The 24,585-nt window shown below is 46.3% G+C and overlaps 1 protein-coding gene across 2 annotated transcripts in view; it reads left to right on the forward strand.

The window, feature by feature from the left end:
• Positions 1-24,585, forward strand: part of TPX2 (TPX2 microtubule nucleation factor) — a 66,130-nt gene that overhangs the window by 32,429 nt on the left and 9,116 nt on the right. For both annotated transcript variants that reach the window (XM_070940274.1, XM_070940275.1), the window contains 9 exons: positions 824-916; positions 4,669-4,802; positions 6,865-7,019; positions 9,710-9,881; positions 11,886-12,018; positions 14,290-14,506; positions 15,634-15,738; positions 17,739-17,915; positions 24,172-24,318. In XM_070940274.1, the coding sequence (XP_070796375.1) occupies positions 824-916; positions 4,669-4,802; positions 6,865-7,019; positions 9,710-9,881; positions 11,886-12,018; positions 14,290-14,506; positions 15,634-15,738; positions 17,739-17,915; positions 24,172-24,318 (1,333 nt within the window). The remainder of the gene's footprint in view (positions 1-823; positions 917-4,668; positions 4,803-6,864; positions 7,020-9,709; positions 9,882-11,885; positions 12,019-14,289; positions 14,507-15,633; positions 15,739-17,738; positions 17,916-24,171; positions 24,319-24,585) is intronic.

Here is a 24,585-nt window from a genome sequence, read left to right on the forward strand (position 1 = left end):
CCGGCCATGAATGGTGTGAACGGGTTTTAATGTCTTTAATGTTTTTAATTTTTAAGTGTTTTTATAGTGATTTTTTGAGTGTACTGTGAGCCACCCTGGGTCTTTGGAGAGAGGTGGCATATAAATTGAATAAATAAAATAAATAAATAAACCCCATCAGACCTTGGCTCTTCCCTAGAGAATGTGCCACGGCTTTGCTCTTGGGCACACAATGAGCCTTGGTGGCGCAGCGGACTAAAGTGCTGTTAAAATAGCACTTAGCTGCCAGCTGCCTGCAATTGCTGCAAGTTCAAATCTCACCAGGCTCAAGGTTGACTCAGCCTTCCATCCTTTCTAAGGTAGGTAAAATGAGGACCCGGATTGTGGGGGAAATAAACTGACTTTGTATAAAAAAGAACACCGCTTGGGGGGGGGCGAAAGCCCTGCTAAGCAGGTATATACAAAAGTATGAAGGCTATTGCTTAACGCATTGTAAGCCGCCCTGAGTCTCCAGAGAAGGGCGGCATATAAATCGAATCAATAATAATAATAATAAACAATGTCCGTGGAAACCAGGGCCATGGCGTTAGTGCAAATAGTGAGTAAGCGCCCTGTTCCCTCTCTAGCTCCGCCAGGCGTGCCAAGACGTCTAGGCACTACGACGTGGCTCAGAAAGTGAGGTAAGGCTGATCTTCAGGATCACGTCCAGGTGCCGGTGTTTGAGGTTCCTCACCCACATCTTGTCGTTAAGAGGAACACGGTGGGGAGTCGAAGGCCTGTCTTTTGACCCATTCCTCTTTTCCTTTCTTTCCTTCTGTCCGTGCACACCCCCCACAAAACCCAGGTCTAACCATCGGGAAAACCTGGGGGAAATTGATCTGAACCGAAACGTCTTGCCAGAGAACGCACAAGACCCTGTCACACCCGATGCACACAAGTAGGTGGCTGGGTTTAGAGGTGTTTCTTCTTCTTCTTCTTCTTCTTCTTCTTCTTCTTCTTCTTCTTCTTCTTCTTCTTCTTCTTCTTCTTCTTCTTCTTCTTCTTCTTCTTCTTCTTCTTCCTCCTCCTCTTCCTCTTCCTCTTCCTCTTCCTCTTCTTCTTCTTCTTCTTCTTCTTGGTATTTCTTCTTCTTCTTCTTGGTATTTCTTCTTCTTCTTCTTCTTCTTGGTACTTCTTCTTCTTCTTCTTCTTCTTCTTCTTCTTCTTCTTCTTCTTCTTCTTCTTCTTCCTCCTCCTCCTCTTCCTCTTCCTCTTCCTCTTCCTCTTCCTCTTCTTCTTCTTCTTCTTCTTCTTCTTCTTCTTGGTATTTCTTCTTCTTCTTCTTCTTCTTCTTCTTCTTCTTCTTCTTCTTCCTCCTCCTCTTCCTCTTCCTCTTCCTCTTCCTCTTCCTCTTCCTCTTCCTCTTCTTCTTCTTCTTCTTCTTCTTCTTCTTCTTCTTCTTCTTCTTCTTCCTCTTCCTCTTCCTCTTCCTCTTCTTCTCTTTTTCTACTCAGGATCTGGGTGTTTGTCTGCATGCATGTTGGGGGCACGTAACACGGGAGGCCGGTTGTAATTTAAAAGGCTTGTCATCTGCCAGGAAGGCAGGAAGAAGTCAATAAGTTTGTAAAATCCATTCGGAAAGCTGTACAGGTAGGCTTCGGTTTACGACGGCCGTTCAAAGTTGCAACGCCGCTGAAAAAAAGCAACTTCTGGTCAATTTTTTCACACTTAACGACCATTGTAGCATCTCCGGGGTCAGGTGATCAAAATTCGGACACTTGGGAATTGACTCGTATTTATGACGATTGCAGCGTCCCGCCTGTGTGTGTGTGTGTGTAATGTTTTACACACTTTTGCGACCTTCTGACAAGCCAATTCGATGGGGGAGCCAGATTCACTGAACGACAAGTTTTGTCTTATTCAGCAACCGCTGTGATTCACTTAACGGTGGCAAGAAAAGTCGTAAAATGGGGGGCAAAACTCACTTAAGAAACGTTGGACTCAGCAACAGAAATTCTGGGCTCCATTATGGTCGTAAATCGAGAACTACCTATATTTATTGCTGATGTAGTGCAGGACAGCCAAACGCAGTTTTTCCCTAATCTGGTGTCTTCTAAGCGTGTTGGATGATAGATAGTTCTTGACTTACAACCATTTGTTTAGTGACGGGTACTGGAAAAAGTGACTTAAGATGGGTTTTCACACTTCCTTTTTTTTTTTTTTTTTTTTTTGAGAATTTATTTTTAATTTTAAAAGAAACAAAACATAAAACCGTCATCATTCCAAACAATTACAGACAGCGAGTCGAACGGTTCATATTCTATTGCGCGTAAATCAGGGTGGATTTGATTTAAATCGAGTTGATTTAAATCACAATTTAAATCATGATTTAAATCACTGGTAAAAAGGCTTGATTTAAATCAACTCGATTTAAATCATCATTTTTAAAGAGCAACTGTCATCTCTGCTCCTCCTTTGACCCACTGTTGACTCACCGATAGTCCCAGTGTTGCAGAATATACAGCCCCAGGCTACATAACTAAGCTCCATTTCATGCTGAATAAACTAAATTGTTTATGTATCTTAAATAGTTTAAATAGTTAGGCCTGGCCTAACTTTCCCTTTATATTGCTTTTGATTTTGTTTTAAACTGGGATGTCTTGAATTATCTAGGACCAGAGTGTTTAGTATATTTTAATTGGGTTTTTTTTAACATTTGTATTACATGTATTTTTATCTTTCGCTGTTCACCGCCCTGAGTCCCTCAGGAATAGGGCGGTATATAAATTTAATAAATAAATAAATAATAAATAAATAGAAAACTATCTTACGATAGATTTTTACCCCAAAAGTTTTTTATTAAAATAAATTCGATAAAAATTAAAAAAAAATCCGATTTAAATAAAAAAAAAATCTGATTTTTTTTTATTTTTTTTAAAAAATCATTGATTTTTATCCACCCTGGCGTAAATCCATTTCTAACAGAAACTCATATCTTTTATAAAAAAAAAACATCAGATATTTTATCTTTACATCAACCCCATATTTCATACTTCAGTTCCATGATTTATTATCTACCCATTGATAAAACAAATCCCATATCAAATAATATTGTTTCTCTTCCTGTTCTCTAATTTCAAATGTCAATTTACTCATTTCAGCACAGTCCATCATTTCCTTAATAATCTCATCATCAGGGTTTTCACACTTCCGACCGTCGCCGTATCCCCACACTATCATGTGATCAAAATCCAGACACCTAGGCAACTGATTCATATTTATGACGGCTGCAGTATCCCGGGGTCATGTGATCCCCTTTTGCAATATTCTGCCCAACACAAATCAACGGGGAAGTCGGATTGAGTTCATAGCCGTGTTTACTAACTGAACATCTGCAGTGATTCACTTCACTTTCTCATGGCAAGAAAGGTTGTAAAATGGGGCCAAACTCACTTAACCACTGTCTTGCTTAGCAATGGGAACTTTGAACTTAATTGTGGTCATACATCAAGGACTACTTGTACAGCTCCCAGAATTGCTACCTTGCACGACCAGCAATTAAGAATGCTGGTACTTGAGGTCCAAACTACCATGGAAAATCCACGGTTCAAATACCATATTTTTCGGAGTATAAGATGCACTTTTTTTCCCCCCTAAAAGAGGGTGGAAATGTTGGTGCGTCTTATACATTGAATACAGCCATTTTTGGCCTCCCAAAGCCCCGCCTTGCTCATCAATTAAAATCTCAATTTTAATTGGTTTTAAATGGGATTTTAAATTTGGGGTTATATAAATTGGGCCTATTATTTAATAATTTTAATTATTTTTAAATTTTGTCTGCCTTTGTGTTTTTAATTAGGCTGTACACCGCCCTGAGTCCTTCGGGAGAAGGGCGGTATAGAAATAAAATAAATAAATAAATAAATAAAATCCCATTTTTGCAAAAAACGAGCCCGTTTTTCGCAAAAACAGGGTGCACAGAGTATTTGGGAGGCCTGCCGAATGGTCCTGGGAGCCGGGGAGGGCAAAAAACTTTTTTTTCTTACTTACCTCTTCAAAATCTTGGTGCCTCTTATACACCGTCTTATAGTCCGAAAAATATGGTAAATCCTTCAATTTTTGGAGAGGAGTTTTGTTTGGAACTGTTACCCTTCACAGCAGACACATCATGTCCTGGGGAACACTGAATGTTGGCTGCTACAGATAATCCTGTGTCATCTTTTTAAGGTAGAAAGCAAGTGTAGTTTTTAAGGTAGAAAGCAGTAGAAAGCTCTCCGGGCTTTTTGTAACAAGACGGAGATCAAGAACCTCTGAAGCCGTCTTGTGCTGTCTTGATGATCTATTGCAGAGATCTCCAAATTTGGCCACTTGGGGACTGCAACTCCCAGAATTCATGGTTGGCTGGCTGGGGAATTCTGGGAGTTGAAGTCTAGAAGTCTTAAAAGTTGAATTCTGGGAGTGGAAGTCCAGAAGTCTTAAAGTTGCCAAGTCTCAAAATTGAAGATGGATGGAGACCCCCTGATCTATCACAATGTCTCTTAACCTCAGCAACATTCAGCTGTGTGGACTTCAACTCCCAGAATTCCCCAGCCAGCTATGGGTAGAGGAAGAGGACATCCTTCGTGCTGGTCTTCTGTTACAGTCCTTGAAATACATGCTGGCTCTAGGCAGCTCATTCATTTAAAGGCACCATTGTGTTTTCGTCTGCAGGACGAAAGGTCCCTCCACTAAAGGGAAGTCCACTGAGGAGCTGGAACTGGAGAAGATGCAGCAATTGCAACAGGAGGTGGCAGAACTGCGGAGGAAGAATGAGGAGTCTCTCAAAGTGGCCATTGCTGGACCAGGTGAGATCTTGGTGAGGCTGTGAGACCATTTCCTCTGAGAGTTAAGACTCTTCCATTCTGGTTTACACGAGACGTTCTAGTAGAAGAGAATATTTGTAGCTCGGTTGAATTGTTTGGTCCTTGGAGCTCTCTGAGGTTGGTTGTTTTTCTTGTAGACATTTCATTACCCAACTAGATAATATTATCAGTGCTAGAAAGGAGGGGGATTTGTGGAATGAAGGAGGAGAAGCAGACTGTGGTATTCTTTTGGTGGTTTTCTTACAGACGATGATGTTATAAAACTGGGTATCATCATCCGTACTAGACCGGAATGAGGCTTGCAGAAAGGAGGAGTCCTCGGTGATCTCTGATCTTGGTTGATTTCTTGTAGACGTTTCATTTCCCAACATCTTTAGTGCTAGAAGGGAATGGGGTTTGCTCTCTCTTGATATACAGTTCCTTCCAGCACTGATGAAGTTCCCTAGTTGGGTAATGAAATGCCAGCAAGAAAATAACCAAGTTCAGAGAGCACCAAGGACCCCACAGTTCTCCTCCTCCTCCTTCCTTGTAGCCCCAATGATGCTTCCTACCTTGATCATAATATGTCTGCAAGAAAACCCCCAAGGACCCTACAGTCCTATCTACCCCCACCTCCTCTTCCTCTTCTTCCTCCTCAAACCTCCCTCCCTTCTAACACTGACTATGCTCCCTATCTTGGTAATGAAATGTCTGGAAGAAGAAGATTTCCAGGAAGACTGCGGTGAAGACTGACAAAGATGATTAGGGAACTGTACGATGAACAGTTGCAGGAACTGGGCCTGGATAGCCTAGTGAAGAGAAGGACCAGGGGAGACAGGAGAGCATCTTCCAATATTTGAGGGGCTGCCCCAGAGAGGAGGAAGGGGGTCAAGCTATTTTCCAAGGCATCCGAAGGCCAGACAAGGAATAATGGATGGAAACTGAACAAGGAAAGATTCAACCTAGAAATGAGGAGACATTTTCTGACAGAACAAACAACTGATGGAACAGAAGTTGCCTTCAGAAGTTGTGGGAGCTTCATCACTGGAGGCTTTCAAGAAGAGACCAGACTGCCATCTGTCAAAAATGGTGTAGGGTCTCCTGCTTGGATTGGGGGTTAGACTAGATGACCTACAAGATCCCTTCCAACTCTTGTTATTCTGTTAAACCACCAAGCACCCATATGCGAGATCACCTTCTGCCACCGATAAGCCTCCCACCGGCCAATACGCTCCCACGGAGAGGGACTCCTCAGGGTGCCGTCGGCCAAACAATGTCGACTGGCGACACCCAGAGGGAGAGCCTTCTCTGTGGGGGCACCTGCCCTCTGGAATGAGCTGCCCCTGGAGGTTCGTATGATCCCCGACCTGCGTACCTTCCGCCGCGCCCTCAAGACTCTTCTATTCCAACAGGCCGGGCTGGCTTAATATGAATTTTAAATTGGGTGTTTTGTTAGCTTTTAACCTTGTTGGGCCAAATTTTATATATTCGTTTTAAATTGTTTTTAATTTTATGGATTTATATGTGTTTTAATATAGGGCTGTACATCGCCCTGAGTCCTCTGGGAGAAGGGCGGTATAGAAGTTCAATAAAACTAAACTAAACTAAAACTAAAACAGTCCTTTTTTTTTTTTTTTTTTAAATTTGATTTATATGCCGCCCTTCTCCGGAGACTCAGGGCGGCTTACAACGCGTTAAGCAATAGCCTTCATACTTTTGTATATTTTATACAAAGTCAGCTTATTGCCCCCACAAACCGGGTCCTCACCTTAGAAAGGATGGAAGGCTGAGTCAACCTTGAGCCTGGGGAGATTCGAACCAGCAGTAAATTGCAGGCAGCTGTGTTAATAACAGGGTGCGTAGACCACTGTACTATCAAGGCTCTTCCCCTCCTCTTCTTCCTCCTCAAACCTCCCTCCCTTCCAGAACTGATCTTGTACCCTACCTGGGTGCATGAAACGTCTGGAAGAAAAGAGCCAAGTTCCACAGGCCACCAGGAACCTCATTTGCCTTTGAATTGCGGCCTGGCTGACTTGTCCGATCTCCTTTTTTTTCCCCTGGTCAGGGCAACCCGTGAAGACGAGCAGCCACATTACCAAGCCCATGGACTTCCACTTCTGTACCGACGAGCGGCAGAAGCAGCACGGGGAAAGCCAGCGGGCCGCAGAATATAAGGAGGTGGATTTCGTAGGCGCCCTAAGGAAACACCCACCGTCTCCGGTGAGAGCCTGCGGCTGGGGAGGATGGGTTGGGGGGCCACTTGGTCAGAGCTGCACATTGCAGAGGCGACGAAGGGCAGGAAAGCGTCTGGGTGGAAAACCAGAACAAGGCAGGTTTGAGTCCTCGACTTAACGACCACGACGGAGCCCCAAAATTTACGAAAGGGAGAGAGGTTTGTTCACGGCGTTCTGCTCCATTTTGCGACCTTTCGTGCCACAGTTGTTAACTGAATCACTGGGCGGGTAGTCCTCGGCCTACGACCGCAACTGAGCTCGAAGTTCACGTTGCTGAACGAGACATTGAAGTGAGTTTTCGCTCACGTGATGACTTTCCTTGCCCCGTTTTTTTTTTTTTTTTTTAAATTTGATTTATATGCCGCCCTTCTCCGGAGACTCAGGGCAGCTTACAATGCGTTAAGTAACAGCCTTCATCCTTTTGTATATATATACAAAGTTAGTTTATTGCCCCCGCAACTGGGTCCTCAATTTACCTACCTTAGAAAGGATGGAAGGCTGAGTCAACCTTGAGCCTGGCGAGATTCGAACCTGCAGTAATTGCAGGCAGCTGGTGTTAATCACAATGCTATCAGTCTGCTGAGCCACCAGGCCCTCCCTCTTTCCCTCCCTCCCTTTCTTTCCTTCTTTCTTTTTTCCTCCCTCCCTCCCTTCTTTTTCTTTTTCTTTCTTTCCTTCCTTTCTCTTTTCCTTTTTCTTTCTTTCTTTCTTTCCCTCCCTCCCTTTCTTTCCCTCCTTCCCTCCCTTCTTTATCTTTCTTTCTTTCTTTTTCCTCCCTCCCTCCCTTCTTTTTCTTTCTTTCTTTCTCTCTCTCTCTCTTTCTTTTCCTCCCTTTCTTTCCTTCTTTCTTTTTCCTCCCTCCCTCCCTTCTTTTTCTTTCTTTCTTTTTCTTTTCCTTTCTTTTCCTTTCTTTCCCTCCCTCCCTGTCTTTCCATCCTTCCCTCCCTTCTTTATCTTTCTTCCTTTCTTTTTCCTCCCTCCCTCCCTTTTCTTTCTTTCTCTCTCTCTCTTTCTTTCCCTCCCTTTCTTTCTTTCCTTCTTTCTTTTTCCTCCCTTCCTCCTTTCTTTTTCTCTTTCTTTCTTTCCTTCTTTCTTTCTTTTTCTTTTCCTTTCTTTTCCTTTCTTTCTCTCCCTCCCTCCTTTCTTTCCCTCCTTCCCTCCCTTCTTTCTTTCCTTCTTTCTTTTTCCTCCCTCCCTCCCTTCTTTTTCTTTCTTTCTTTCTTTCTCTCTCTCTCTTTCTTTCTTTCTTTTTTTTTTAAATTTGACTTATATGCTGCCCTTCTCCGGAGACTCAGGGCGGCTTACAGTGCGTTAAGCAATAGCCTTCATCCTTTTGTATATTTATACAAAGTCAGCTTATTGCCCCCACAAACTGGGTCCTCAATTTACCTACCTTAGAACGGATGGAAGGCTGAGTCAACCTTGAGCCTTGGAGAGATTCGAACCTGCAGTAATTGCAGGCAGCTGGTCTTAATAACAGGGTGCTTTAGACCACTGTACTATCAAGGCTCTTGTTAAGCGAGTCACTGGCGTTTAAATTAGCAACACGAATCTGGTTTCCTCGTTGACTTTTCTTGTCAGGTTGCAAATGGCGATCCCATGACCCAGGGTCGCTGTGACCGTCGTAAGTGTGAAAAACGGTCATCAGGAATTTTTTTTCAGTGCCGTTGTAACTTAGGACGGTCACTAAATGAACTGTTGTAAGTCGAGGACTACCTGTAGTTGAGTTAGTAACGTAGTCGTTAAGTGCATCTGCCTTCCTCACTGACTTTGTCCAAAGGTCGCAAAAAGGGGATCATGTGACCCAGGGACACTGCAACCGTCATAAATATGAGTCAGTCACCAAGCATCCAAATGTTGAGCACATGACGGTCATAAGTGTGAAAAGTGGTCATAAATCACTTTTCTCAGTGCCGTTGTAAGTTCGAATATTTCCTAAATGAATGGTTGTCAAATTCCTTGACTTGCAACAGTTCATTTAGTGACCAAAGTTACAACAGCGCTGAAAAAAGTGACTTAGGACCATTTTTCACACTTACGCCCGTTGCAACATCCCCGTGGTCACGGGATTTACATTCGGATGTTTGACAAGTGTCTCACCGTTGTGACGGGGTCCCACGGTCCCCTTTTGGGGCCTTCTGACGAGCAGAGTCAACGGGGAAGCCAGATTCACTTAACAACTGTGTTAGTAATTCAACAATCACAGGGATTCACTTAACGACGGCAAGGAAGATAGTAAAAATGGGTCAAAATTCACTTAACAACTGTCTCATTTGGTCACATACATTTTGGAGCTCAATTGTAGTCGTGAGTCGAGGCTACCTGTGCCTCTAATGCCCCTTCCCTGTGTCAAAATGGAAAATTGTAAACAAAACCCAAAAAACTCCTGTAACATGGCACCAAATTGCCTCCGTACATTCTTAAAATAAGAGGCAGCTTTTTACGGAGTTGTCTCTTCATTCCTTCCCCCCCCCAGCCCCCCTCCCCATCTCTCATCCTCTGATAATTTTTCGGCCTTCTCCGGAGTTACAGCCGGCTTAAATTTCACTTGCTGGAGTTGGAAGAAGGGGGAAGATTGACAGGCCAATCTAATCGAAACGGCTGAGCGCCAAACTTTGATTCCGATGGAAAAAATCCACTTGATCGAGCAATTACGATGCAGCTCCCCTTTTGCAGTCCCGGCTGTCCAAGGGACCCACAATCCCGAAGCCTTTCAACCTCTCCTGCGGGAAGAAACGCAAACTGGACGAGGCCCCCGCCCAATACGTCCCGTTGGCCCAACAGGTGGAAAACTTTCAGAAATGCACCTCTGAGAGGTACCAACTGCGGAGCCGGAAGGAAGAAGAAGGTAAGGCTAATGGGGTCTCATTTCTGCGACCTCTGTCGTGGGCTGTAATGTGAGTCACTTGGAGACTGGGGTTCTGAATGGTTTGGGAAGCGTTTGGTCTGAGCATGTTGTGGCCCCTTCGCGGCCTGTGCAGCTAGTAGCTGATTCCGACAGCGAGGAGGCTGGTGTGGTGCTGCGCCAGCAGCCTGTGCAGCCGGCACTCGAGTCGGACAGTGAGGAGGCTGGAGAAGATGTGGTGCCAGAGGCGGGGATTCAGCCAGGGCCTTCAGAAGCTCCAGAAGCTCCTTTAAGTGAAGAGTAAGAAGAGGAGGAGCCTCTTCTCGATGCACGGGTGCACAGAGCTGCCAGAAAGCAGGAGTGGCTCCTCAGGAGGAGGTCTCCTTGAGAGTAAGGCTTGGGGCTAATTGGCCACTCCCTTAGCCTATTTAAGGAGGAATGCCGACTGAAGCAATTTGCAGGGAACAACTTCATTCACATACCTTCGTGCCTTGTTTTGCTTATCTTATCAGTTTCCTGCAAATTGCTTCTGGGCATTCTGCCAACCATAGTAAGTTTTCAGTTATTATTTTTTGAATTCTTGGCAGCTGTTAATGCAATTAATTAAGACTTGTGGACTTCAACTCCCAGAATTCCTCAGCCAGCCACGCTTGTGCTTTCTTGATGATCTATTGCAGAGCTCTCCAAACTTGGCCACTTCTGGACTTCAATTCCCAGAATTCATGGTTGGCTGGCTGGAGAGAATTCTGGAAGTTGAAGTCCACAAGTCTTAAAGTTGCTGAGTTAAGAGACCCCTGCTAAAGGGCCAGCTACTATCTTCGCATTGGGGAGAGGGGTGTGTTTTTCTTCCAAAGGCCATCTGTGAATTGTGGGGAGGGGGTTTCCCCTTAAGTTGAAAGGACATAAAGTGATCCTCGACTTAACGATTAATTGAACCCACACTTTTGGTCATCAGTTATGATGGTGGTAGACCTGGTTACCATATCACTGGGAATGATTTGACAAGGGTTTTTTTTAGTGATTGTTAAGTGAACCTATTGCCTGTTTGGTCTGGTGGTTAAGGTGCTAGGCTAGAAAGTGGGAGAAAGTGAGTTCTAGCCCCGCCGTAGGCATGAGAACCACCTGGGTGACTTTGGGTCAATCACCAGGAGACAGGGAGTTCTAATCCTGCCTTAGGCATGAAAGCTGGCTAGGTGACTTTGAGCCAATCACCAGGAGACAGGGAGTTCTAGTCCTGCCTTAGGCATGAAAGGTAGCTGGGTGACTTTGAGCCAATCACCAGGAGACAGGGACTTCTAGTTCTACCTTAGGCATGAAAGGCGGCTGGATAACTTTGAGCCAATCACCAGGAGACAGGGAGTTCTAATTCTACCTTAGGCATGAAAGGCAGCTGGGTGACTTTGAGCCAATCACCAGGAGACGGTGAGTTCCAGTCCAGCCTTAGGCATGAAAGCTGGTTGGGTGACTTTGAGCCAATCACCAGGAGACAGGGAGTTTTAGTTCTGCCTTAGGCATGAAAGCCGGCTGGGTGACTTTGAGCCAATCACCAGGAGACAGGGAGTTCTAGTTCTACCTTAGGCATGAAAGGCAGCTGGGTGACTTGGGTCAATCACCAGGAGACAGGGAGTTCTAGTCCTGGCTTAGACATGAAAGCTGGCTGGGTGATTTTTAACCAATCACTAGGAAACTGGGAGTTCTAGTTCTACCTTACAGCATAAAAGTTGATTGGGCCAATGACCGGGCGACGGTAAAACTGGCAATTGGTTGAGATTTGCCTATTTTATCCTTCGCTTGTGTCTAATTTCTGCCATCTTAAATTCAGCCCCACATTTGGGGCACAATTGTTTTTGGGGAATAAATTGAATTCATAAATCAATTAATAAAATTAGAATTAATTTCCTCCCCCACTGTGTATGTATAAAACTCCCAACGTTTAGCTTCACCCTTTTGCTTTTTCGATGCCGATGGCCAGCCTCTGCTATTCTCTCTCACCTTTCTTTGGCTCAGGTCCAAGCAGGCCTTTAAAACCCCGACTGACCAACCCCAAAACTCCCCGCCTGGAAACCAGGAGCCGCTTGAGACCCACCACCTGCAAGAGCGCAGCTGAGCTGGAAGACGAGGAAATCGCAAAGCTCCAACAGTGAGTTTTTTTAAAAAAATTATTTATTGCGTAAATTTAACTCCAGTGTGGCAAAGAAAACATTCAATCAGAATACGGCTGGAAGGGACCTTGGAGGTCTTCTAGTCCAACCCGGTGCCCAAGCAGCAGACTCTATACAATTTCAGACAGAAGGCTGTCCAGTCTCTTCTTAAAGACCTCCAGGGATGAAGCATCCACAACTTCTGGAGACAAGTAGTTCCACTGGTTAATTGTTCTCACTGTCTGTAAATTTCTCCTTAATTCCAAGTTGCCTCTCTCCTCTCCATCCATTTTTTCTTCTCCTGTCCTCTGGTGCTTTGGGAAATAAGTTGACCCCCTCCTCTCTGTGGCAGCCCCTCAAATATTGGAAGATGCTCTCCTGTCTCCCCTAGTCCTTCTCTTCTCTTCACTAGACTAGCCAGGCCCAGCTCCTGCAACCGTTCATCCTATGTTTTAGCCTCCAGTCCCCTCCTCATCCTGGTTGCTCTTCTCTGCACTCTTCCTAGAGTCTCAATATCTTTTTTATAGTGCAGTGACCAAAACTGGATGCAGTACTCTAGGTGTGGTCTTACTAAGGCTTTATAGAGTGGTATTAGCACCTCCCTTGATCTTGATTGTATCCCTCTCTTAATGCAACTTCAGATTGCATTGGCTTTTTTGGCTGTTGCTGCACACAGCTGACTCCTATTTAACTTGTTGTCCACTAATCATATTACATCAGTAAATTCTGGTTAAGTTCTGGTTTCTAGCATAGCAGAGGGCTTCCTACATACACTTCTCAAGCTTCAGCCTAGCTCTTGAGATTAGAAATATCGTCAGTGTATTTTCTTCACAGGCAAGCACAGAGGTCTTCAAACTTGGCAGCTTTAAGACTTGTGGACTTCAACTCCCAGAATTCTCCAGCCAGCATAGCTGCCACAAAGAAGAGGGGGGGGCGGTGTCAGCCTGTTCTCCAAAGTTTTGCTGGCTGAGGAATTCTGAGAGTTGAAGTCCACAAGTCTTAAAGCTGCCAAGTTTGAAGACCCCTGGGCTAGCACGTTGTCAGCGTTCCAGAACAACCCAACTCCAATCAAAAACTCCGAGACAGGCATTATCTCAAAATTTCCGTTTATTAGGTATACTGGCACATCTGGGAAAACCCGACTCTGAGAGTTCTGGATTTTCCCCTTAGTAAATCAAAACCCCAAATCCAGCCCCTGCATCTATCAGTCCATCACATGGCCCAATCACCATCTGTCCCAACTTGAGCCATCCCTGCAACCACTCGTCCTCCAGATGCAGGAACATCATGAAGGGAAGAATGCTATTATGTCTAACTACCATCACTCTACTAAATCCCCCCTCCTGCTTTCCCAAGGTGGCAGCGTGAAAGCTTCCGGTGTCAATATGGCTTCCAAAGCTGACCCACGTCTTCTTACAATTCTGTAAAAAAACAATTAGGCTCCGTTTTCTACACTTTGAATAAGTTTACTCTCAGCTAATGGACTGGATCAGAGGTGGGTTTCAGCAGGTTCTGACCTGTTCTGGAGAATCGGTAGCGGAAATTTTGAGTAGTTCGGAGAACTGGTAAAAATTCTGACTGGCCCCGCCCCCATCTATTCTCTGCCTCTCAAGTCCCAGCTGATTGGGAGGAAATGGGGATTTTGAAGTATCCTTCCCCTGGAGTGGAGTGGGAATGGAGATTTTACAGTATCTTTCCCCTGCCACGCCCACCAAGCCATGCCACACCCACCAAGCCATGCCCACAGAAAAGTTAGTAAAAAATGGCTAAAATCTCTGCATATTTGAAGGATCGTTCGAACGAAAGATACATATTGGAATGGAGAAAATGGATTGATTATATTCAAAACAAATATGGGACTAAAAAGTTGCAAATAGTTTATGAATGAAATACTTAGGTGAATTCTTATATTATTATATTTTGGTATATATGGGGGAGTTAAAGTGTGAGGGGGAGGTAAGAGCTTATAGTTAATTTGCTTATGTTTGCTTATGTTTGTTAAACATATTTTATTTTGTATTTTGCTCTGGGAAGTCGTGGGGGGGGAGGGAGAAGGGAATGGGTGGGGGGAGGAAGGGGGGGGGAAATTTGTTTGTAAAAATATTTTAAAACTTTTTAAATTAAAAAAAAAAAAAGAAAAGGTAGTAAAAAATTTTGAAACCCACCCACTGGACTGGATCCCCATGTCCAGTGCCCTGAACCACAGAGTACCTGACTTTATCCTGGAGAATCTCACCTGCCTGCTCCCCCCCGTCCGTCCGTCCCAACAGGTACCGGTTCAAAGCTCAGGAGCTGAACCACCGCATCTTGGAGGGCGGCCCCCTCCTGCCCAAGAAGCCCCAGGTGAAAGAGCTGACCAAGCCCATCGGCTTCAACCTGGAAATCGAGAAGCGGATTCAGGAGCGAGAGACCAAAAAGGTCCAGGAAGAGGAGCACTTCGAGTTTCATTCGAGGCCCTGCCCCACCCGGATCTTGGAAGACGTGGTGGTAATTAAAATGCTTTTGAAGCCCACCCCTGCCTTCTGCATGTCATTGGTGTGTTTGTTGTATAAGCTATATGCTGTGTTTCCCCAAAAATAAGACCCATCCCGAAAATAAGCCCGGGGGAATGGGAGTGGCTCCTTGGGGCAGCGCAGATACCTGTAAGTACGAGTGGAGAGGCAGAGGTGGGGTGGAGAGACAGGTGATCTGGATGTGCTGTCTAGCCTGCCTCGTGGGAGGCTTGTCTGGTGCCACTGGCAGCAGGTAGAGGCAGAGGCAAGGGGGAGAGGTGATCCCAACATGCCACCCACTCCATCCCACTGTCTCTTGGCTTGCCTGCGGCTGTGTTGCGATCAGCTGTCTCTCTCTCTCTCTCTCTCTCTCTCTCTCTCTCTCTCTCTCTCTCTCTCTCCCCCCCAGTGCCTCTGCCTCCGCCTGCTGTTGCTGCGCGAGCCTCCCGCGAGTCAGGCAGCCACGCAGCACATCCGTATCGCCTGCCTTCTCCACTCCCCCATCCCCCAGCCTCTGCCTCCATGTGGTATTTGCACCGCGCCTAGGAGGCCGAGGCATGATGAGAGCTTGGTCCTTTGCAGCTGCGGGCAAGCAGACAGTGGGACGGAGAGGGCGGGGCCAACAGCTGCGCTCCCACTTTGGTCGGCTCCCGCACTCGCCGCCTCCTTGCATTGAAAAAAACAAAAAAAATCTCCCCAAAAATAAGCCTGAGTGCTTATTTTCAAGCCCAAACGAAAAATAAGACCAGTGGCAACTCGAAGATGCCTTAATTAGGGCATCTTTCGGAAACTTCACAACCAGGTCTTATTTTCGGGAAAACACAGTACGCTTGGGACCCTCCCCGGTCACTTGACTGGACAGAACGGGGACAGATCCTCGGGAGGCAAAATGATCTGTTTCCAAGAAGAAAAAGAATCTTCGTCTGATAGAGGCTTAAACTGAGGTGGTCGGGGCTTCATTGTAGAAAGATCTGCCCGTCCCGTCTCCTTTTGTGCCGAGAGACGGTGGCTGGTCTCCGGCGAGGAATTCGATGCGCTTGGTGGGACCCTGGCTGGGTCTTCTCCGCCCTGTGGCCTAACCAGGCAGATTTCCCATGGCTTCCTCTCCTTCTTCTCTTGCAGGGTGTTCCAGAGAAGAAGCAGCTTCCCATCACAATCCCCCAGTCCCCGGCATTTGCCTTGAAGAACAAAGTGGGCGCCCTGGTTAGAGAGGAACAGAAAGAAAAGGTATCGGTTGGGCATCGGGAGTGGTTGGGCACGCCAGGGTACTCTCCACTCATGGTTTCTCCCTCCAGGCTGTTCTGAAACCCCGGTTGAATTCCTGGGCTGAGGAGGTTTTATGAAGCTTCCCCGGACCAGTATTGGCACTGAAAACTGATTTTTCACTCCCCATCTTAACAAATCCCCCTCCCTTCTAGAACTGATGATGTTCCCTAGTTGGGTCATGAAACGTCTGCAAGAAAATAACCAAGCTCAGAGAGCACCAAGGATCCGATAGCCTTCCTTTTCTCCTCCTTCTCTTTCTCCTTCTTCTTCCTTCCTTTCTTCCTCTCCACAAACATCAAACACCACTCCAAACTGGGTCCTCATTTCACCTACCTTAGAAAGGATGGAAAGCTCAACCTTGAGCCTTGGCGAGATTCGAACCTGCAGTAATTGCAGGCAGCTGTTTTTAATAACAGGGTGCTTTAGACCATTGTACTACCAAGGATGTTGCCTAGTTGGATCCTGAAACATTTGTAAGAAACCCACCAAGCTCGAACAGCACTTAAGGGCCCCACAGTTGCCCTCCTCCTCTTCCCCCTCCACTTCTCCTCCTCCTCCTCCTCCTCCTCTCCACAAACCCCACTCCCTTCTGGCACTGATGATGTTCCCTAGTTGGTTCATGAAACGTCTGTAAGAAAACCACCAAGCTCAGAGAGCACCAAGGACCCCACAATCCCCCTCCCCCTTCGCAACCCCTTCCCCCTTCTATCACTGATGATGTTACCTAGTTGGATCCTGAGATGTTTGCAAGAAACCCACCAAACTCAGAGAGCACTAAGGACCCCACAGTCCTCCTCTCAGCAAACCTCATTCCCTCCTAAAACTGATAATGTTACCTAGCTGGGTTAAGAAATGTCGGCAGGAAAACCACCAAGCTCAGAGAGCGCTAAGGATCATTCTCCTCTCACCCTGATGCCCGTTGCAGCACTCCCATGGTCCCCTGATCAAAATCTGGGTATTTGGCAACCAGCATCTATCTACAATGGTTGTTCTGTCCCCCGTCCTCACACAGACAAATGCAGTATCCAACACACCTGCCAATAATGTATTGTATAAGCAGACCAGAATTCCCTGGCAGACGAGAGTTCTGGCAGCTACTTGTAAAACGCCTGCCAAATCCAATTAGCACTCCCAAAAAGCAGGAGAGGCCTTATCTGCAGTCCGTTTCCAGAGCGACAAATTATCCACAAGAGTTTAGTCCAAAATATAACTGAGCCGAAGTGCAGGATTCACGATGTGACTCTTTAGAGTTTAAACGTTTGTCTGTCACAAAGCCCGAAGAGCAATCCCACCCACTTTTATTCCTTGTGGGGTGTGGCTCCGTGGCTCAGCTCAATCTCTGGCCCTCCCACGCCTCTTCCATTGCTGCGCACGCTTCTCCCTCCGACGCTGCCTGGGATCAAGCCAGGATTCGTCATCCTCGCTCCCTATCAATTGGTGCTCCGATATGCCTTCCTCCTGGCACATGCCAGGCTGTTCCTCCTGGCCTTCGGAGGGAACCTGAGGCATTGCCAGAGAGGAGAGTCCTGGAGAGGGCGGCCTTGTCAGTTCCTCCCCATCACCTTCTGAGTCCTCCTCCTCTGTTAGGACAGGCTCGGGAGCCGGAGTTACAACAATGGTTGGACCGTCCCAGTGTCATGTGATCGCCATTGGCAACCTTCCCAGCCGGTGTCCGACATGCAAAGTCGACAGGGGATGCCTGATTCAGTTAGTAACCACAAGACCCCAGCAAGAAAGATCATAAAATCAGGGGTGACTCATTGAAAACGACCTGCCTGCAAGGGAAATTCTGGTGCCAGTTTCGGTCATAAATTGAGCACCAGCTGTATTGTGCCTGGCACTGATGCCAGCAATGAACCTGCCCACGCTAAGATTGGTGTCCCTGGGTCTCCCCCAACAGTGGCCTGTGATTCTCTCCCCTCTTTTTCCTTGCGAGCTGCTGATGCCGGGGTCTTTTGCAGGTGGAGGAAGTGGCCCATGTGATTAAAGCGAAGCCGATGCCCCACCCAGGCGTCCCCTTCAAACCCAAAGCCGCAGAGCCGAGGCTGGTGGAAAGCTGCCCGTTCTCTTTTGACGCCCGGGACAAGGAACGGCTGCTTCAAAAAGAGAAAAAAATGGAAGAGCTGCAGAAGGAGGAGGTAGGTGCCAATTAAAGGGGTACTTCCTTTTTACTATTTATTTGAGAAATTTATTGGCTGCCTGTCTTGCCAGGGGTATATAATTAAAAGAAAAAGAAAAATGAAAGGAGTGTAAACAGAACAGAAGTAAAATAATAGAACGATAAAATCAGCAATGACTTCATGACCATAATTGAGCCCAAAATCTTTGATGCAAAACGAGGGAGTTGTTGAGTTTTGCCCCATTTTAGGACCGTTCTTGCCACAGTTGTTAAGTGAATCATTCCAGTTGTTAAGTTGTTAACACGGTTATAACATGAATTGGACTTCCCCATTGACGTTGAGTTAGACTTAGAACAAAGTTCTTGTCACTTTAAATCTACAGTCATCGGCATTCATTAAAATGAAATTTCGTTGCGCACAGCTCTCAAAGGGTCATCACATCCAATATATACTACATAAACATGACAAATAAATAAATACAAAATTATGCCTATACCCACATACATTATATGACACAGAGAAACAACAGTCTAGTTCAGATGTATACATGTACATGGCAAGAGAAACGAATCTTGCAAGATTACCAGGCGGATGGCATTGGGGTCAAAGCTATTACAGAATCTGGTAGTCCTGCTAGAAATGCTTTGAAACCCCCTCCCGCAGGGAAGCAACAGAAACACATCGTAAAGAGGGTTTGTGGGGTCTCTAACAATGCTTTGAGCTCTAAGCACCTAGTGCTTATAAGCAGTATCCTGAATAATAGAAAGCAAGCTTCCTATAATCTCTGCTGTCCTCATCACTCTCTGTAGGGACTTTCTAAGGCACTGCTACCACCAAACCAAACAGGGATGCAGTTTGCTAAAACGCTCCCAATTGTGCCTCTGTAAAAAGCGGCCAGGACAAGTCCTCCTTAGCCATGAAAGCCGATTGGGTGACCCTGGGCCAATCACCAGGAGACGGTGATTTCTAGTCCCGCCTTAGGCATGAAAGCTGGCTGAGTGACCTTCCGTCAGTCTCCAGGAGATGGAGAGTTCTAGTCCCACCTAAGGCACGAAAACCAACTGGGTGACTTTGAGCCAAGTCAGTCTCTCTCTCTCTCTCTCTCTCTCTCTCTCTCTCTCTCTCTCTCTCTCTCTCTCTCTCTCTCTCTCTCTCTCTCTCTCCCCCTCTCTCCCTCCCTCCCTCCCTCTCTCTCTCTCTCTCTCTCTCTCTCAGCCCGACCCACCTCACAGGGTTGTTGTTGTGGGGAAAATAGGAGGAGGAAGCTATGTTGGATATGTTCGCCACCTTGAGTTATTTGAAAAACTAATAACGGCAGGATATAAACAAATAAATAAAAAAAATTACTTGAAATAACCAAAGTGGACATCTGTTCTGCCCCAGCTACGGACCCCAAAGAACACAGCACACACAAAATCTGTACAAACCTTAGTTTACTAAAATAAAATCGGGTTTTTTTTCGAACAAAGGCTGTTAATTAACTTTCTTAACAGCCTGCAAGAATCCAAAGAATAAATAATCGTAATCTTACTAGGGTTGGCAGAAAGCCCAGAAGCAATTTGCAGGAAACTGATAAGAGAACTAAGATCAGGACGCAAAGGAGAGTGAATGAAGTTGTTCCCTGCAAATTGCCTCAGTTGTCATCCTTCCTTAAATAGGCTAAGGAAGTGGCCCATTACCCCCAAGCCTTACTCTCGAGGAGACCTCCTCCTGAGGAGCCACTCCTGCCTTTTGGCAGCTCTGCGTGCTCGTGCATCGAGAAGAGGCTCCTCCTCTTCGTCCTCTTCACTTAAGGGAGCTTCTGGAGGTTCTGAAGGCCCCGGCTGAATCCCTGCCTCTGGTACCACATCTTCTCCAGCCTCCTCACTGTCCGACTCGAGTGCCAGCTGCACAGGCTGCTGGCGCAGCACCACACCAGCCTCCTCGCTGTCGGAATCAGCTACTAGCTGCACAGGCCGCGTACGGGCCACAACAACAACAGACAAAATCAGGAGGAAAACCATTGCAGCCGAAAGGTGCTTTTTCAAGAGGCAACTGGACTTTCTTGCTTTTTTTTCTTTTGAAGACGTTTCACTTCTCATCCAAGAAGCTTCTTCAGCTCTGACTGAATGGTGATGGGGGGGGAATGGAAGTCTGCAAAGAGTATAAATCCTTCCATGCCCCACCATCCAGTCAGAGCTGAAGAAGCTTCAGAAACGAAACGTCTTCGAGGAAAAACCAGAGAGCCCAGTTGCCTCTTGGAAAAAAAAAAAAAAAAAAGCACTTTTTGGGGACATCCGTGACTGAGAATGGATGGCCGGGAATCTCCCTAGCCCTTGCAGCCTCTTATGAACGCTTCTCTCGGGCTCCCCATCCACCCAACCCGCGGCCCTGAGGCCAAGCTTGGATTCTCGCACATTTACAGTAAGGGATGCCTCTTTTCTCTTGGGCTACAAAAGCACTCGGACTATTTGCACCCGCCGCCAAATCTCTAAAAGTGATGTTTGACACGTCAGGAAGGACGTCTCTGACCTCTCCGGTCTGGCATTCTCGAAGGAGGCTCCTTTCCCTCCCGGCCCTGACACCTGCGTTGCCTGCGGCTCTTTCAACACTTGTACTGCCGAGAGGTCTTGGCTCCTGAGACCGGCTCCTGCCGGTTTTCCAAAATGTCAGGCGATAAGCGAGCCCCAATCTGGACGCGGAGTGCGAGTTCCATTATCAGCCGAGATGGAGCCTTTCCTTTCCTAGTGGCTTCTGGTCTGGCTGCCAGAGAAATGAAGTGCATTGCAAACTTTTTGTCACACTTAATAATAATAATAATAATAATAATAATAACAACAACAACAACAACAACAACAACAACAACAACAACAACCACCACCACCACCACCACCACCACCACCACCACCACCACCACCACCTGATCAGTGGGTGCAGCAAAATTTCACAAACTGACTACCTACAACGCCATGACCGTGTTGCTAAAATCATTCACTGGAAATTGTGCCAGAAGTTTGGATTTGAGTACAGCAAAAACCACTGGGAACATCAGGTTGAGAAAGTTTTAGAGAATGAGAAACTCAAGATCTTGTGGGACTTTAGGATTCAGACTGACAGGCCCTTGATCCACAACATACCTGACATAACAAGAGTTGAAAAGAAAAAAGGATGGTTCATTGACATTGCAATACCTGGTGATGCACGAATTGAAGATAAGCAGCAAGAAAAAATCACAAAGTACCGGGACTTGCAAATTGAAGTTGAGCGACTGTGGAAAAAGAAATCGTGTGTTGTCCCAATTGTAATTGGAGCCCTTGGAGCAATACCCAAAGGGCTACCCCGCTATTTAGAAATTCTAAATTTGCCGGACTTGAACATTTTGACTCTACAAAAAAACCACCTTACTCGGAACAGCTTACATCCTCCGACGATACCTTAACAGTTCCTAGGTCCTTGGTTAGGACTCGAGCTGCTGAGCTATTAACCAGCCTCAAAGGCTGTGAATCTCACTAAAGATTAACCAATAATAATAATAATAATAATAATAATAATAATAATAATAATAATAATAATAATAATAATAATATTTTATTTCTATACCGCCCTTCTCCCGAAGGACTCAGGGCGGTATACAGCCTATTAAAAACACAAAACAACATCAGTTAAAATAGTTTAAAATTATTAAATAAATTCGGCTAAATTTTAAAACCCCAGAAATTTAAAAACCCAATTTAAAATTGTTATGTTGATAGCCCAGCCTGGCGGAACAACAGGGTCTTGAGTGCGCAACGAAATACCCAGAGGTCGGAGATCTTACGTATTTCCGGGGGCAGTTCATTCCACAGGGCTGGGGCTCCCACAGAGAAGGCCCTCCCCCTGGGTGTCGCCAGCACAAGACATGGTACAGTAAGAACCTCTGGTCACGACCACAATTCGCTTCATAACTTTGGTCGCAACCCGATTTGGTTGTGACCTGAACCTAATTTTGGGAAATTTTGGCGCTTAAAAAAAAATAATAATAATGGTGGAGAAGGGGAAATCGGCCACGGGGGAAAAAAATGTGAATTTTTTTGGTCAGAACCCGATTTGGTCATAGTCAGATTTATTTATTTATTTATTTATTTATAATCAAATTTCTATACTGCCCTACTCCCGAAAGACTCAGGGCAGTGAACAGCCAAGATAAAATACAGATAATACAAATATTAAAAATCCCTTAAAATTATTAAATATTTTGGCCGAAACACAGATTAAAACACCCAATTTATAAAGCCACAAATTAAAAAATTTAAAAGAGGGGAGTTAGGCCAGGCCAGCTTGCTGAAATAGAAAAGTTTTGAGAGCACGGCGAAACGTGCGCAGGTCCGGGATCTTCCGTATCTCCGGGGGGAGCTCGTTCCAGATGGTAGGTGCCCCCACAGATGCATTTGTGACCAAAGGTTCTACTGTATAGGGTTTTACTAGAAGACCTCCAAGGTCCCTTCCAGCTCTGTTCTGAATTGAAAAGCACACTGCTTTGTTGAGTCGCTCCCAAACATCTGACATGTCCCATCGCTGTGTTCTTTAAAAGGCCTGGGAATCTTCAGTATCTCAGTTTACGATGTAACCAAACCATGATTCTCTCTTCCCAGCTGCACTGGGATGAAATTAGAACACGGAACAGTGATGGCTAACCTTTTTGCTATCGTGTGTCAAAAGTGGGGGGAGCGCGGGGGGTTTGTGCCCGTGTGTGCCCACACCCATCATTCAATGCGCCCTGTCCCCCCCGCACATTTGTGACCCCTACGAAGCCTTTTCTAAGGTAAGAACAGCGAGGGAGGGGGAACAGCTGTGCCGCGCAATTTAGATTCGCTAGAAAGCAGGATTTCCTGCTTTCCTGTAAATCGCGCGGCACAGCTGATTGTCGGAAATACCAGTCTTTTATTACTAGCGATTCGCCCGAACTGGTAGCATTTCACCCCTGCCCTATACCAGTGACGGTTAACCTTTTTGGTGACAAGTGCCCAAAGCACGCCCATGCAAATGCACACACAGGTGCCTGCACCCCCAAAATGCAATGCGAGTGCCCCCAGTGCATGCACCCAGGCCCCCCCTGTACATGTGGCCCCTCCCAATGCCTCATTTTGGTTTCCAGGTTGGCGCAGGAAGCTTTGCAGGCCTTAAATAGGGTGTGGGGGGCATGAGGCCCCTCCGTGCCCCGTTTTGGGCCTGGAAAGCCTCCTGCACCCCCTGTACATGCGCCCCGCATATGCACAGCAGAGACCCAAAGACTAGCTGGCTTGCAGGAGGCTCGCACACATGCATGGTGGAGCTGGGCTGGGGCGACAGCTGGCGTGCCCGCAGAGAGGCCTCTGCAAGCCATTTGTGGCACGCGTGCCATAGCTTTGCCATCACGGCCCTATCCCATTTCAGACAATGGCTGCCCAAACTCTTCTTAAAAACCTCCAGTGATGAAGCACCCAAACTTCTGAAGGCAACTTCTGTTCCACTGATTAATTGTTCGCATTATCAGGAAATTCCTCCTTAGTTCCAGATTACAGACAGTTTGTTTAGTGATTAATTACAACTGCAAGTTGTAGTGAAAGTTACAACCGCATTGAAAAAAATGTGACCTACGGCCGTTTTTCATACTTACAACTTGTTGTAGCATCCCCATGATCACAGGATCAAAATTCAGACGTTCGGCACTGACTCGTATTTATGACGGCGGCAGTGTCGTGGGGTCATGCGATTCCCCCTTTTGCAACCTTCCGGGAAGCAGAATCAAGGAGGATTCACTTAACAACCGCGTTACCCCTTTTAAGAACTGCACTGATTCGCTTAACAAATGTAGCAAGGAAAAGTCATAAAATGGAAGCCAAAATTCAGGTTGTCAAGTGAGAATTTTGTTCAGCAAATTTTGCCCCATTGTACGGCCTTTCCGTGCCACAGTTGTTCAGCGAATCACTGCCGTTCTTAAACTAGTCGCCCGGTTGTTAAGTGAATCCGGCTTCCCTCTTTGACATTGCTGGTCATAAACGTGAATCAGTTGTCAATCATCGGAATGTAAATCACGTGATCCTGGAGATGCTGCCATGGTCGTAAGCGTGAAAAAGGGGTCGTAAAGTCCCTTTTTTTTCCCAGTGCCCTTGTAACTTCGAACGGTTGCTAAGTGAAGTGTTGTAAGCCGAGGACTTCCTGTAATCAGCGGAAGGGCTTGCCTGCCGAAGCTTGTAGGGGCCCCATCCTAGCAGTGCTTCGAAAGCAGCCCCAGCGGCCAGCAGCCTGACTCACCAGGTGCGTTTCCTGCCTGCAGGTGCCCAAGTTCAAAGCCCACCCCCTGCCTCATTTTGACCAAATCAATCTGCCCGAGAAGAAAGTTAAGAGCGCCACGAAGCCGGAACCTTTCCAGCTAGCCATCGACGCCCGCGGAGCTGTCCGGCAGGAGATGTGGCAGCAGCAGGTAAGAGGGCAGCGGCGGTGTGTGTGTGTGTGTGCCGGGATCTGATTGGGCTTGAAGGACAACAAAAGCCTGTGGTACAGTAGACTAAAGCATTGTGATTAACACCAGCTGCCTGCAATTACTGTGAGTTCGAATCTCGCCAGGCTCAAGGTTGACTCAGCCTTCCATCCTTTCTAAGGTAGGTAAAATGAGGACCCAGTTGTGGGGGCAATAAGCTGACTTTGTATAAAAAAAAGAATACCGCTGGGGGGGGGGCAAAAGCCCTAC

Source organism: Pituophis catenifer, unplaced genomic scaffold (genome assembly GCF_029215685.1).
Source record: "Pituophis catenifer annectens isolate HBS135680 unplaced genomic scaffold, rPitCat1.0.hap2 SCAF_3, whole genome shotgun sequence".
Lineage (NCBI taxonomy): Eukaryota > Metazoa > Chordata > Lepidosauria > Squamata > Colubridae > Pituophis > Pituophis catenifer.